The sequence below is a fragment of the Bacillus rossius genome, chromosome 11, assembly GCF_032445375.1.
Source record: "Bacillus rossius redtenbacheri isolate Brsri chromosome 11, Brsri_v3, whole genome shotgun sequence".
Lineage (NCBI taxonomy): Eukaryota > Metazoa > Arthropoda > Insecta > Phasmatodea > Bacillidae > Bacillus > Bacillus rossius.
The window spans coordinates 39,199,035-39,215,000 of NC_086338.1; the positions used below are offsets into that span (position 1 = coordinate 39,199,035).

The window sequence follows — 15,966 nt, forward strand, 5'->3', positions numbered from 1 at the left end:
TAGTGAAACTGAGACTCAATAACATTACCAACTATTTGCCATGAAAATACCCTGGCATATATTTCGTCCTGAGGAGATATTTAATCTGGAAGAACTGAAAGGTTAAAAAAAAACACTTAGAGGAAATTATTATCTTTATACGCAAATAATGGAGGTAAAGTGGTTTTTTTTTATTCAGCCGTTGGCACCATGATCTAGAATAACGCGTGAGTTTACGCTTTCTTTCCACCTTAGCATCCGAGTCGTTTTTTTATCGGTGCATTGAAATTTCATGATCGTATTTACAGCTGCGACGATTTGTTTTGCTTCGAGTTTCCATCATTTACGGTCGACAGTAAACGCAAACCCACACGCACGGAAAGGGGGGTAAAGAAAATAAATGCAGTTGCGCTTAAACGTTTTTACGGGCTGAAATGTGCATTATCAGTGAGTGATTCGCAACAAAAAAAAAGTCCGGAAGTGCATGCATGGTAAAAAAAAAAAAAAGAAAACCGGAGCGAACTTCCCAACGAACATAAATTACAAAAAAAAGTTCTTCCATTACCAAAAGTCACCCAAATCTGCGATAAGTTTGATTGTTTCCGCCCATCCACGATTTTTTTAAATTAATAGCATAGCACGGTGCGGGATAAAATAAAAGTGCCTCGCTTTCAAAATAGAACGCTCTCGTAAGTTATTCGTGAGGTTTCATAGCTGCTCTCTTTTCATGGCATGAACCTTCAATGATTTTTAAGCAAACAAATTTTGACCTCACGCATAAGATTTTTAAACTGTCACAAAAATGTACTTACATTTAAGGTATTCACGCTAATCTGAGTAAATACCTTTGATCAAACATTTTATGTTTCGGCACTTTCTGTAATGCGGCACCTGTTGAGCCGCTTTCGTTAACATTATTTTTTTTATTTCTAATTCTATTCCAGCTTTTGGCCTTGGCTTTATCACTGCGCGACCGATGTTTTTTTTAGTTCGCTCAGAGTTTATCGTTACTGTCGGTTTTCATTTGAGTACAGTGTTTCCTTTTTTTATAGTGTTTAAGGTTACATCGCTCGTTACACATTTCTCTTCAAAACTATACGTAGATATTCTATAATCAGGCAAGACAGTGGTCTCAAACATGCCGGATTAAGGGGGTGCATCCCATTCCAGGTCAAAATTTTATATTTACAGTAATTAAAGATAAACTTGTAAACTTTTCCAATTGTCTAACTTTCACAAACTTAAAAATATATCCACCGCATACTTTTTGCATGATTAGCTGCCAAAGTTAGGTAGGGCTACATTTTTAACGTTTTTGGGTTGTACAAATAAGGAGAATTTAAGTTATTGAAGAACTGAAACTTTTCAGGTTTAACTGCAATTCCACTGGCCACTTCAAGAAATGGTTTGAGTTTCTTTCAGAAAATATTAATTAATTTTACCTGGCATTTCAAAATTCTTAAATTTGTTACGATTTTGACAGCTAAGAAACATGAAATGAGTTTTTGTGATAGAAATGCAAACCATATCACGAAGTAGCCAATGGCATTGCATTTTAACCTAAAAAGTTTCAGTTCTGCAATAACTTAAATTCTCCTTATTTGTGCAACTCAAAAACGTTAAAAATGTAACTTTGGCAGCTATTTATGCAAAAAAGATATGCGCTATATATATTTTTTCATTTCGTGAAAGTTAAACAATATTGGAAAAGTCTAAAAGTTTATCGGTGATTAATATAAATATAAAATTATAACCTGAAATGGGAGGCACCCCCTTAAAAAACATTTGGCACAGTTTCAAATCTAACCTTTAAAACATGCGAGCGAGTCTTTTTCAGTAGGCCTACTTGCCGGTAATCTCTAATCGCGCACGCTACGCAATCTCCTGTGTTACGTCCGCGTCATCTGAGACATCGCTGGATGACAAAGGAAGGCTGGTGGTTTGTTTCCCAGCGGGAAGGAGAGTGGGGGGGAGGGGGTGGGGCTAAATGGGGGAGGGGAATTGGAGGGAGGACTCGGCATGGTCCAATCAAGTTATCGATGGCCCGCATCGCAGGCAATTGGCAGAATGTGACGGGCGAGAAGAATGGGAGCAGTTTATCAAGATCCTGCACGCCCGCGCTGCCGTCCGTAATTGTCGATCCAGGCAAGGACGTAAGCTTCTGGAAGTTTTCATGAATCTGCTACGGTTATCCAACTTCGTGCGAGTTCGGAGGGGGAACGTAGGATTCGAAGGATAGCCCAATTGTTTCGCACTAAATCTCAGCGCAATGTCTGTCCGAAACGAATTAAAAAAAAAAAACACGATCTAATCGCACTGCTTTTTTACACTTTTCCCCAGAGTTCAGACTCTACGGTAAATCACTCCCTTGTTGATGCCTTATCTTCGCACCACTGTTCCCGAACACTCTTTATACCACTATCCACCTGCCCACCGCATCGCTAACGCTAACTCGCTAACTTTCCGTCTTCATCCGTGAAGCCTCCATCGCCAGCCGAAAAGTCACTCATCACCTCGATGCAGAAGTAAAATTATAGAGATATTTGTAAATTTTTGCATTCAAATGAAAACAACTGAATCACTACAAAATAGTGTTCGCAGTAAAGCTGGGTTCGAATTCTTACACGGTAATTTATGCTCGGTGTTTGTCCCTGTACCTCAAATAATTAAAGATATTTAATAAATGTTCCACTGAATAGCTTCCCAGTATTAACTGCACACATTAATAAGCATAAGAAAACAAAATTAAGTACAATCATTGACTAACCAATTCTTCTTTTCCGTGGTTTTGAAAAAAAAATGCTTGTAAGAAACATCAATTAAATATAAAATTATGCAATATTTTTCGTATTAAAAACTCAGTATTATCTCTAAAAACGTATTTCGTATATGCAAAAATTACCATAGGCATGTGTTGTACACTTTTGAGGTGTTTAATTTATATATATATAATTCTGTTACGTTTTAATCTTGATTAGGTACAGTTTTAATCACGTTTATGTAATTATAATTTTTTCTAAACTTTGATTTGATTCTGAATAGTGAATACGTGAGACCCGACTGACGGTCGACCTTACTGAAAGGTGGCGGTCTTCTGGTAGAACACGTGTAGGATGCGTATCTCTTGGTAGAGGCCTCGCTTGAGCCTTCCCACCACTCTACATTGGATGTGAATCTCGAGTTACTCTCGAGGCACTCGAATATCCGTTGAGTCGCCTCGTAATTGCGAAATGTGAGGTGGGCCCCGAGGCCTGAATGTGTTTAAAGTCATCACTTGACGCAGCATGCCTACGAGATAGAAGAAACACAACCGCTAGCCCTTCTCCAAGAAATTTGTTCTCTCAACCGTTTGCTAAAAAAAATACTTGACATCAAATTATTACCTGGAAGACATGTTCAAATTTAAAAAAAAATAGTTTTAATTGGTTAGTGATTGACACCCGTTATTTTTACCGCAGTGAGACTTCATTTATAGCTACATAGGACTCAGAAATTTGAGTTACGGACAAAACGTTAAGAGGCCGTGTCACAAATTTGCGCTCCTATCTATATCAATGTTATTTTAAAAGGCAGTTTTTCTCAAAGTCTATAAGAGGTAGGGGCCGGAAATTTTGCCTACTGAAAGTATACAATACATTTAACATAACCGCTTTTTTCAAATTTAGTTATCATATCATATATTATTTCTGTGATGAAAATAATATTATCAATATTTTGATTTGTCCAGATACATTGAAATTTTGCTTATATTTATAATTATTTAGCAAAAACTGAAAACGCCATTGAAATGTATTGCACATTACCTTCCGATCAGTGTCTTCATGATCATGATGGGTTTATAAACCTGGGTGTAATCAAGTCTTTAACAATTACATGACAACATTTATACTTAATAATTTGGAGATATGCCTTTTCTATCCTCAGCCCCTGAGCTTTTACTATCTGGTCTGGCGACGGACCTGACACTCTTCAACCACCCCAGGGGTCTCCGATTGCACATCTTATCAAAAAAAAAAAAAAAGCTGTTCGTTCATTTGTTTTTGTGTTCAAGCGAAGGTTTACTTCTCCATAAGTGCCACAGACTTCACACATTTATGCCAAGGGAATATTCCGCTGATGTGACGCTATACGAATGTATTATTCGCGACCATACAACTTTTTTGTTTGTCATCGGGAAAATGACGCCGCAGTTTGATTTTTTGTGGTGATATAAAATAAATTTTCTTGCTAGGGAATGTTCATTTTGAATTGAGCATTTTTAAATGTCAGCGTAGAATATGCTTATCTGCCCATTTTGTTTCTTTCCATAATAATGAGTAAAGTTAACATTGTCATAGACATTTTATTATATTCGTTTGCCGTCCAAGTACAAATGTCACACTATATCGCACGTAATTCTATTTTTTACTAATTTGTTAGTTGTCATTTTATTTAAGTTATAAATAACAGTAATAAAAATTATTACTTAATAGTCCAGAATAGAGATTGAGTTATTTTTCATTTAATAGGAGTTTAAAATATGGTACTACATACATATTTATATTATCTTGTTGTCTTCTTTGTAACTTTACTGGAAGAATGGCATTTGGTATGTATGTTAACTCACAATGAAAATACTTCAGAAGTACTCAATTAACAGTGAACAACCTAGGGCCTATACTAATTTCATTATGTTCATGAAATATAATTGATATTACTAATAATGAACTGTATGTGTTTTGCGTAGAGATATCGTACGAACTGTATGTGGTACAGACCAACATTAGCTAAGACTCTGTAAATAAGTAATTTCAGTTAATGTGTAGAGAATATTAAAAGTTAGAAATAATGATATATATATAAAACAATGCAGAGTAATCAGCATAAAAATAGAAGTTGTTTTTACGTAGCGCCTACTGGAATGTATATTTTGTGTTGAATTATGTGGTATGATTAGTATTCTCTTATTGTAAGATGTGTTTTGTTAAAATCTTATAAAACATCACTTACTGTTGAAGGATTTTCATTTTTTTTGTGATGATCTTACTTAAACAAGTTTTAATTATATTACACATGTATATTTTAAAAGCATTTTAATGTATACTTATAGAATTGTAATAGGCTTTATACGGACTCTCACGATGCATGTGAGCATCTATAATTAATAGAGACCGGAAAAATTCGCGGATTCATTCGGCGATAGGCTAGAAGTCAAATACATATACCTTTTAGATGATTTTGCTATTGGCTTACTGTTCATCTGGACGAATCTCAACCAATTATAAAACACCAACCAAAGAAGGATCGAATCACAGACAAACAAGCTGAGACGACTAACAAGTCAGCAGCAAATGAACTGCTGTTATTTGCCCGAGTGTACAGGGGAATGTGCAGTCTATCCTGAAGGCCGTCGAAACCGCGAATTTTTCCGGTCCCTAATCTACATCAATATTATGGCCGTTTCACAAGATCAAATATTTATTGAATTCAATCTGTTGCATTCATTGTACATGATTTTCGATATGTACATTGAATTCAATACAAATTGAAGATGTTACTCAACTAAGCTTATTCTTATTAACTTATAAGTATTTTGTTTGTTCAGTACATAAAAGTAAAAGATTCGTTATTATTTAAATAATGAGCATCTTTAAGCAATAACGTTTTCAAAATATTTACATAAACATAATGGAATATATTTTTTAAATACTTTATATCTACGATCACATCAACTGCAGTATTATGTAATCAATGAGGTAATGAAATATCCTGAAAGGATATTTTCTTCTCTGTAAAGTAAATTTGTAATGCAGCCCTCTTAATGTTAGTCTTGTGAGTTATTTCGTCTTCTAATATGCTACAGCAATGTATAAAATTAAGTTTTGTTAGTGTTTTAGTCTTGTGTAATGTGATAAATTCAATATTTTTTTTGTATGTTCGTATTCATAAAGGTAGGCTACATATCGTATTAAGATAAATAGTAATATTTGTAAATTTAAATTCTTTGAAACAACGTCGATAAGAGGTTCACCTACCTCTGTTAAACTGTATGATGGTGCATTGTAAAAAATTAGGTAGTCTGACTTAAGTGAGATTGTATTTAGATTGTGTGTGATGCATATGTAATATCTAAGCATATGCATTTATGTTATTATCCTTTTAAAACGTTACATGATGAATTTCGTATACCTTTTAATGTCAACTAACATTATTTTTCACGGACTATTACATCCAGATAAAGAATAATTACCACATGTTTGAAGATTAATTGTATTCCGATACGTTTAAAGTATTAAAATTTTTAGTTTTAGTTTTAGATACGACTCATACTACATTTGTTAAAGTGAGGTTTCTTGATTCTGAATCCCTGCATCTACAATTTCCTAGTGAGCCGCCGGTCAGATTGTCATCCTCTCAGATTGTCGAGGAACCAGATACATTTTTCGTCGAGTAAACTCGAGCTGTCAACCTTCCCACTAATCCTGTGATAAGGGTATAGTAGCTTTATCACGCGCTGCGGCTACAGTTCCTTCGGTTGAAAAAGCCACTAAATCTCACTGTTAAAAGAGAGAACTTCTAGAGCAGAATATTGGAAATAAACATTTACTGACACGGCCTCTTAATCTAGAGTTCGAATACAATACAAACGCGGAGTTGGGGGGAGGGGGTGAAAAATTCCGAACCTACCGCACGGAAAGGAGGCTGACCTTGTAATTAAACACTGACGGTAATTGTCGCTGGTATAGTAATTACCGCTGACATATTAATTTCAACAGGCCTCGAGCTACAAGGGGGGGGGGGGGGGCCTACCGGGCAGTTGACCCGGAGCGCTGGTTTTCGATGGGGCGTAAGAATTTTGGGGTGCGAAAAATATTAAAAACAAAAAAATATATATATTGAGGGACGGGGAAATTTTATTTTTTTAACGTACGGAAAAGACTTGATTTTTAAAAAAAAAATACATGTCAAATCCTACAATTTATATCACAACAGAAAGACGTGTAATATCCCCGCCATTATATGGAATACTACCACGGACAGAGTCAAAGGGAAATTTCAGTTTGCACTAACCATTTCATTGCGCTTAAAAATATTAGGCCTTAAACCAAATACGTTCGACAACTCTAACTACTATATATACAGTTCTCTACAATCCATGTTTCATCACGGTAGTTGTGCAGCCGTATAAAGGTGCAACAACCATTTATTAAATTTAAATACTAAAAAATACAAACAGCCTTATGTTTTTGAAAAACCTGAAAATTGTGTTGCATAGGTAGTGTTCTTTTTTAAAAAAAACTTATAGTAAATAATCTTGAATAGTAAAATTTTATGCTTTGGGAAGGGGGGAAGTGATAAGAAGGGGATGGCTAAGATTATCTGGCCGGATCACTAGCTGTCTAGAATTGAGGCCTTCATTTCAGAACGTAACAGGTGCGGCAGAAAACGGGCGATTTTGAAAGGGTTGTAAAATAAAAATAAAATGTATAAATCATAGTTTCCTAGATTTATTTTCCAACTCATGAGGTACACGTAAAATAATTTAATAAACGTAAGTTTGCATTGATTATGTCCTGAAAATAACTTCGAGAAGATTACGTCCGTCCAGCCTCACACTTTCTTCTAGCCGGGCCCTGAAGTTCCCCATTACATTTCGTGGCAGTGCTGGCGTAATGCATGACGCGTCTCATAAGAGACACGAGCTTTTAACTCTTCAACACTCCTTGGTCGGTTATCTTGATACGCCTTGCTTCTAAATCAGCCCCACAGGGAAAATCCATATTCTGTGAGGTCCGGTGAACGTGCAATATCCCCATTTAGGGAATGCTGTTTTATGTACTTTAAGGTGGTGGTAATACTTTTTTTTTTTTTTTTTTTTTTGGAATTTGTGAAGTCTTTAACATTTACAGACATTTTCAATATCACCCTTTTTTTATGCCGCGCCTGGTATTATCGTGGACATAAACTCGGGGCAGTGGTGAGATTTTAACCTGACCACGACTCAGTTGGAGTAACTAGACTTTGTGGGGCCCTCATGTTTTTGAGATAGGCTTTACTGCCGTGTCCGAGGGAGAAGGAACATGTAACAAACCTCCCTAGGGGAAATTAAAAAAAAATCATTAATACAACATTTTTAAGCCAATCTGGAACTTAAATTAGACTATTGTTCACTAATTCGTCTTAAGTTTTGAAATTATTTTTCGGAGAAATTATACTCCGGTTGGTTTTGTAAATTACAACGATCAAATTCCGGTGAAATCGCGTCATTATGAGCCAATAATTTTTTTTTAATATTTTTTAAAATGAATTCATGAAAATTCGATTTAAATCATCAGGATATTGACCAGCGAAATAACATCTATTTAACAATTTAGTTCTTCATTTTCCCATTTATGTCCATATTTTTTTTCGTAGAAAACTGAGCAAAAGGAAAGTGTGTTCACGCGCGCAACGGAAGTGTAACTTCTTGATTATTTTTTATAGATAGAGATAAATTGTTGTTGTTTTTAGAGACCCGCAAAATTCGCGGATTCATTCGGTAATAGGCTAGAATTCAAACACATATACATCTTAGATAATTTTGCTATTGGCTTACTGTTCATCTGGACGAATCTCAACCAGTTATAAACCCTCAGCCAAAGAAGGATCGAATCACAGACAAACCAGCTGAGACGACTTACAAGTCGGCAGCCAATGAACTTGCGTTATTTGCCCGAGTGTACAGGGGTATGTGCAGTCTATCCTGAAGGCCATCGAAACTGCGAATTTTGCAGGTCTCTAGTTATTTTTAATCACACTATTCACACAAAAATGGACGATCCTTAAAAAGTTTATTGATAAAATCAATAACCATTTTAAAAGCGAATAAATAGTAGATAAATTATGTAAAACAAAATAAATATGGTAGCATCAATCGTTAGCCGTCACGAAAACTGAGGAGTAGACAATCACAAGCAGCGTTACGAGAATTCCGCAGCGTCATTTCTACCTCTCCCCTGCCGTTTCATACAACTAGCATACAGCATGCTCCGCTACGTACGTACCTACCTTTCCGCCCCTCCCTTGACGTCATTCCATTCGACCGCTAGCGCATGCGTTAAGGCGATTGGTGCACGGTAAAAAACGGTCACAGGCCCGAAAACAATGAATTTTGTATCATATGACCACTAAAGAGTCTAGATGCCTATGTGGGTGACCGTTACTATGTAGGGAGGTCAGGAGCTTAGTTCCAGCTCGTCAGTGGCGAGATGGCCTTCATACGGGAAGGGTGACGCTGGTGGTCGCTCTGCGGCCTGCCATCTAGCGGGAACTAACAAAACCTCGAAGGTTGTATCTCGCTCTCCCTCTAACACACAGCCGATAAGGTTCTATCGTGCCCGGAGGAGGGGAATGTTTATCAGGTTTCTCTTTCACTCATTCTTCGCCATGGGGAGGCAGAATGGATTATTTTTTGTCCGCAACTGCGCAGACATCATGTGGCCACTCCCGCACTCTTCTCACTCAACTCGCTCATTCTCTCACACTATTTCAATAAATCTTTTCAAATCTTCAACATCAATACTTTAAACCATTGCGCTTCCTACGGATTAATTATATTTCATGCAAGTGCCCGAATTCAGCTGCAAAAAAATAAAACGCGTAGTCAATTTTTTTCTTCAAAAACCTTCCCAAACACTGTGTGTTAAAAAACATTCTGAAAGCCCATTTTTCTAGATAAATGGAAATTCTAAATCACCTACGCCACAAGGAAACATTGTGCTTTAATATTATGTAAAGAAAACACCTCTTAGTTTTATAGTTATGTAAAGGTGGTGTGATATGTTTTAGATGTCGCACCATCTTATCATCCATGTAGAAGAGTTACCCGAAAAGCTAACAAGACTATTGCCATGGAAATGGAAATATGTTTAAGGAAATATTTTTCAAATGTTTGTAAACAGTAAACAACATATAAAAAATCTTATAACTGTAAAATTAAAATACAAACAACCCTACAGCAAATTTAATTTCAATATGAAAAAGTCTACAATAATGTTTACAAGAAACGAAATTGCAATAGCAATACAAAAATATCGCAATTTTGTTACATTGTTAATATATATTATTTTTAATAAAGGCAATAAAAATGACATACTCAATAATTGGAATACAATAAATACCTTAAGCCCTACATAATTGCTGCGATATTCACAATAAATGCTTTTCTTAAATATAGTAATTAAAAAACATCGTAAATAAATTATGAACATACATATTATGGTGAAGGAAAGTGGACACTATCACACTGAAAAATCTTAGAGGGTAGTTTTCCTCATCTTATTTCTTTCTTTGCGTTTTTGGTCTTGTTCGTTAAAATATTTCATGTTCAAATACTTGATACGCATATACGTTCTTGTCCTGACAAAACAGTATATAACTTCTTCTGGATATTTATTTTCAGTAGTTCCGCAAATAATTTTAGTCAGTGATTCAAAAATCTGCTCTTTTTTGCACAAATTGTTGCCATGAATATTATCAAAACACATTTCAGCGATCTTTATTAATTCAAAAAATTCATTAGTAGGACATTTTAAGTTACCCTTTGATTGTACATGTATCCAGCTATCGTCCTCCGAATTGAAATCCGTAGTGCCAAGGTCAGGATATTTATTTCTGAAACGGTGAGCTATATAGCCAGAAACATATTTCAGCCCTTCAAGAGAAATTTCGTCACTTGAAAGGGGCCTGGCCTCTAAAACTAAGTCTATTTCTTCCATGTCAGCAAGATCTATTTCATTTAAAGGTGATTTCTCTTGAAATGTCTTTGTAAAATACATTTCCTTGCACAAAAGTAGTTCTGTAATTTCATTCTGATAAGCACTGTCCTGTTCCATTTCATTTGACGAAAAATCACTTACCAAACACATTTCGTCTGTCTTCTCATCCGTGTTTTTCCGTTCAGCAAAAACTGCTGCAGAATGTTTTCACAATATGTAGTTTATAATTCTGTATTTAAAGTAAATGGGCGACAGATGCGTATTTTATTACATGCTTTATATTAGCTTCACCTGTATGTTTGTTTGTCTGTCCGTCTGTAACTCTTTTGACTAAGAGTGAGTGGCTCATCACTATAAAATGTCCCACCAATTTCATCACGTTCGTTAGCCGAGCGGTCTAAGGCGTGTGACTTCTGAGACGACAGCTTTCGAATTCAGCGATCGTGGGTTCTACTCCCGGCCACGCCGGAGAAAGAAATGTTTTTTTTTTCTGGTAAATTCTAAGATTATATCCATACATCTAACTGTAAATGATTCGGAGAGACTTTACCATTTCTTTGTGACGTTGCAACTCCAAATAGTTATCTCAGATGGTAATAGGTAGTGTCGGTAACTCATTTCCCTATGATAATTATACATAAATATAGTTTAAAAAACTAAAAAAACATGCTTTTAAAGAATATCAAACTAAAAATTTAAAAATAAATATAGTTTAAAAAACTAAAGAAACATGCTTTTAAAGATTATCAAACTAAAAAGTTAAAAATAATTTTAAAATTTAATTTATGACAATAGTATATAAGCAATACTAGTATTGAAGTGTTTTCAGAATTTCCCCCTTTTTCTTTTCTTTTCAGACAGCACCAAGGATGAGTGACCAAAATTTCTAAAAGGGTGCGCCACCGTTGGGTGACCAGAATTACTCTATGGAGTATATTTCCTAAAATGCCAAAATCTCTGATGTAAAATGTATTATAGTTGGGCGCCTAGAAAACTCTATAAAGTACTAGTGTTGTGATTGTGTATGTAGCATAACTACTAACCTCTACAGAATATTAAATAAAATATGTCTTGTTACGCTGGTAGTGAAAGTAAATTATTCTCAGATTGTATGTACTGGTGTAGTTTGACTCTGTGTGAATATCAGAAAATAAAATGTCGTATATTTTCTTAGCAGTATGTCTCCTTCTCTTTGGTGTAAATATTCTGACCTTAAAATCAACAAATATAATGACTAAAACAATATTCTTTAACTGGTAGTGTGTTTAAAAGCATTAACTTCTCTATGGCTGCTGATCTCAGTGTAATAAAAATTAATTATTCTTTCAAGACAGCCAAAGCTAAATAATTCTTTCTCTCTGGTTTAACATACACATGATATGCAAGTATGGTTATCAATCGGAAAAATAAAGATATAATGAAAATTTAACTTTTTACTAGGGTCAAAATTATGGTTGTATGGGTGACAATACTCTTTTGCAACATATTCAAATGTAACATGAAAAGTGACAGAGTCAATGATTAGCTAGCAACATACAAACACCTTTGGGACAATTATTCATATTTAAATAGGTTTTTCATTAAACAAAATTTCAATATCAGTTATACTTAAATGTCTTTCAGAATTAATTACGTTTTACGTAATTGAATCACTGAATAATGGTTTGGTTATCAGTCAATATTTTAAATTTTATTGAAACACATTTTACCTGGCAAATTAGTCTTTTTTTTTTGTTACTACTAGCTCAGTCTCTTTCGGTAGATCAATCTATCTCAAGACTTCTGGACCTGGGGCTATTCTTTAAACATTCAAGACAATTAATGACTTTAACAGACTTTAACTTCGATCTAGTACATATTACTGCTCAATGTAAATTAACCAGGTCCAGTATGTACAAGCTACAAGTCTTTAAGTCGTTAAGTCGTATTAAGTTGGTTTTGCAAGTTTCAAATTAGGTCTTGATCGTAAACATCATGGTTTAAGATATCTTGACATTAGAATAGGACAGGTAACTTCTCGCTGTTCTTGTTAATTCGGGGATGGGGCAGACAAACCTCGTCGCGTCGTCACAAGACCAAGAGGCTGTGGAAAACCTCTCCGAACCCCTGTCTCTCCTCCGATGTTGCTGGTTAGATCTCAGTCTCTCCTCCGATGTCGCTGGTTGGGTCTCCGTCTCGATGCACCTCCTCTCGTGCTGCTGGTACTCCCGCAGGACTGGCGTCGGTCACCTGGAGTCGTCTAGAAGGCTGATGTCCTCCGGTACACCGTCTACGATGCCGTCTACAGCCGTCGAACTCCTTCCATCTCGAAGATTGATAGTCGTTTCCTTTTTTTTCTTCTTAATTAGTCGTTGATCTAGTTCTATTTAGGCTATTAGTCAAAAACCTATCGTCGTCGTCGATTCTTTAGTAGAGCTCCGAACATCGGTAACTACCTCTTCTTCATTGCGTAGTTCCGGGCATTTCTTACAAAATCATCATTTTCACGTATATTATAGCTATTCAGTCGTCGTTCCAATGTTTTACGTGATATTCTTATATTCATTTATGACTAAATCACGGAGCTCTCTTTATCTCTAATCATTCTCCCATGATAGTAGAACAGAAACTAAAGTTCCAATTTGTTTTAAACAGTTAAAGTTTTCTGTATTGAACACACTCCGAAATCTCACTGGAAATTACTAAATTGTTTAAATAAAATATATGCGCAGTCAAGCGTCCAATCACATATCCTCTTTCCTCAGTCATGACCCAAAAACAATATTAAAATGTGCAAGCTCATTTCCTATTCGTCGCCGTTTAACAAATGTTTGCAAAGACATTTCATAAAATTATTACTTAGATAAAACAAGATAAAACATGAAAATATTAAAGAGTAAAACCAAATTGACCTGACCATAGAGAGACAATACTTGTAAATATAATTCATAACAGGGCTAAGACAAAGTCATAGAGGTAAGAAGTAAAAATAATAAACATAAAATTCCTTTCTATTGAGGGCTTCTCAAATACCTCTATAGTATAAATGAGAAAAAAGCATGGGGCGCTTAATATACAAAAAATATGGCACAAAGCGCCTCAAGCTTTTTTTCTCATTTATACTAGTATTGCATATATACTATTGTCATAAATTAAATTTTAAAATTATTTTTAACTTTTTAGTTTGATAATCTTTAAAAGCATGTTTCTTTAGTTTTTTAAACTATATTTATTGATGTTCCATACCTCTAATATACGGACAGAGAAAAAACTACTCTAACACATCTTAGTTCAGTTTAACTGTTAACAAATATTTAGGTTAACAGGTCCTATAAATATTTCCGAATGTTTTACTGACTGAGTTATACTGGACATTAATTAAATTGATCGCTGATATTTATACTTTTAAAAGAAATTTTGAATTTATCATTTTATGTAAACTCTAATGCGTTAAAAAGTGTAACGCAACACTACACACAGGTACTGATGTCTAGTGCACTGCCCTATGCACATTAGTTAACAAAAAATATAATGAAATATTAATTACTGATAAATAATACCTTAATGTCGTGATACAAGTAACACATGCTTATCTGATATTTATCTCAATTAGAATACGAAATAGGAAGATAAAATAATTAACTGATTTTAAGACTGATTTATTACTTACACAGTACAGTGCATTTTGAAGACAAATGGGTCTTAAGAAGCGAAAATCGTACTCGATTAAAGGATGGTATGGTGTTCGGTATATTAAGGTTTCCCTCAAAGTAACGGTTTCAGAATGCTTTCAAGATATTAGTTACATCCCAACATAAGTTTAAAACATTTCTCTTAAGAGTGTGCTTCGTAGAATTAAAAAATGTGCCTTAATTATTTTGCAAATTTATCATTGTTATGGTGACGATGTCAGGGGTTTTCGTAATTTTTTTTTAGAAATATAGTACAGTATTAGCAACTACGTTAAGAACATATTTTATTCATACAGAGAAAAGAAATACAAAATGCTAAAATTTGGCGTTTGTCTTTGTATATACTATATAGGTTTGTTATTATATGTGTGTTGTAACATGTATAAAAATGTTAAATATATTCAACAATATTTGGTAATTATATATATTAAAAAACTTTTATGTACGCGACTTGAAACTACGTGAAAGGTTTTCAGTCTATAAAGGCCTATTCTATGATTTTTTTAAAATTATTAATTCTTATGCAAACAATTAATAAAATTGGAAGTTTCTTACATTGTCAGTATATGCATAGCATTACAGTTATTCCAAACAATTCTCTACCAGTGTTTACCTAAGGTTTGCATGTTACGTTGGTTCTTCTACTAATACACGTATATTACAAGAGGTTTGTAATAGATTAAATGAGGTAAGTAAGAATTCGTTTTTATAAACGTTGTGTATGAAATTATAAATTTTGAGATGTATAATAACAAAAAGAAGTGCGTTCCGAAGACATATGTCGGTAGTGTTACCCACTGAAACATTATTCCCACTTCAACTCTCTGTAAAAATAAAAGTATGGGGTTGAATGCGTCAAAAGGGGTATATAAATAAAATTTGAGGCTTCTTCCTTATTTCATACGCTAGTGTCCCCCACTTACAATTGCAAACAAAAATTTTTCCTCGATGTTGTAATTTACCCTGCGTAATCACAAAAAATTTTGGCAGTAATTAAGTATTTAATTTTTAAAAATGAAAGCATTCATCTTTCGAAAAAAATATTAAAGCTATGTGGGGAAAAATGTTTATTGATAATCCAGTAAAATTTTCAGTTTGATTGTTTTGATAGTTTCGGAGCTGTTGCGAGTTTAGTTTGGAGGATTCTCGGCCGCGCGAGGCGAGTTTGGCTCTTTTTCATTTTCTTCCAGCGTAGTAAGCCGATACCCGGCTCTCCAGATGTATTACTGTATATTAGCTCCATGAGCGCGACCTTGACAGACCCTTCGTTTCTTCGGTCTCCTCTCGTCATCCCTCTACACCCCATTCTTCCCCCTCCCCACCCGCAGGCTGCGGCCCGCCGGCCGGAGCTCCGCCGGACTACCTGGTTGCGACAAGCGCCGCCCTCAGCGCCACGTCGCGGGGACATTCTTCCCGGCGGCGAGAGTTTTACACGCAGCACTAGAACTGTCACTCCAGAGGGCATGTTTTGAGTCGGATCGTATCAAAAACAAAAGGATATGAAAATATATACATAACTCAATAGTGTTCTGCCAATTATGTTTTCATTTTCATTTAAATTTATTCTTTAAATCGCTCCT

At 35.0% G+C, this 15,966-nt stretch overlaps 1 protein-coding gene across 1 annotated transcript in view; it reads left to right on the forward strand.

The window, feature by feature from the left end:
* The first annotated feature begins 2,018 nt into the window (after positions 1-2,018).
* Positions 2,019-15,966, forward strand: part of LOC134536450 (keratin-associated protein 10-6-like) — an 80,408-nt gene continuing 66,460 nt past the window's right edge. Inside the window, exon 1 of the mRNA XM_063376166.1 lies at positions 2,019-2,132. Coding sequence (XP_063232236.1) covers positions 2,019-2,132 — 114 coding nt within the window. The remainder of the gene's footprint in view (positions 2,133-15,966) is intronic.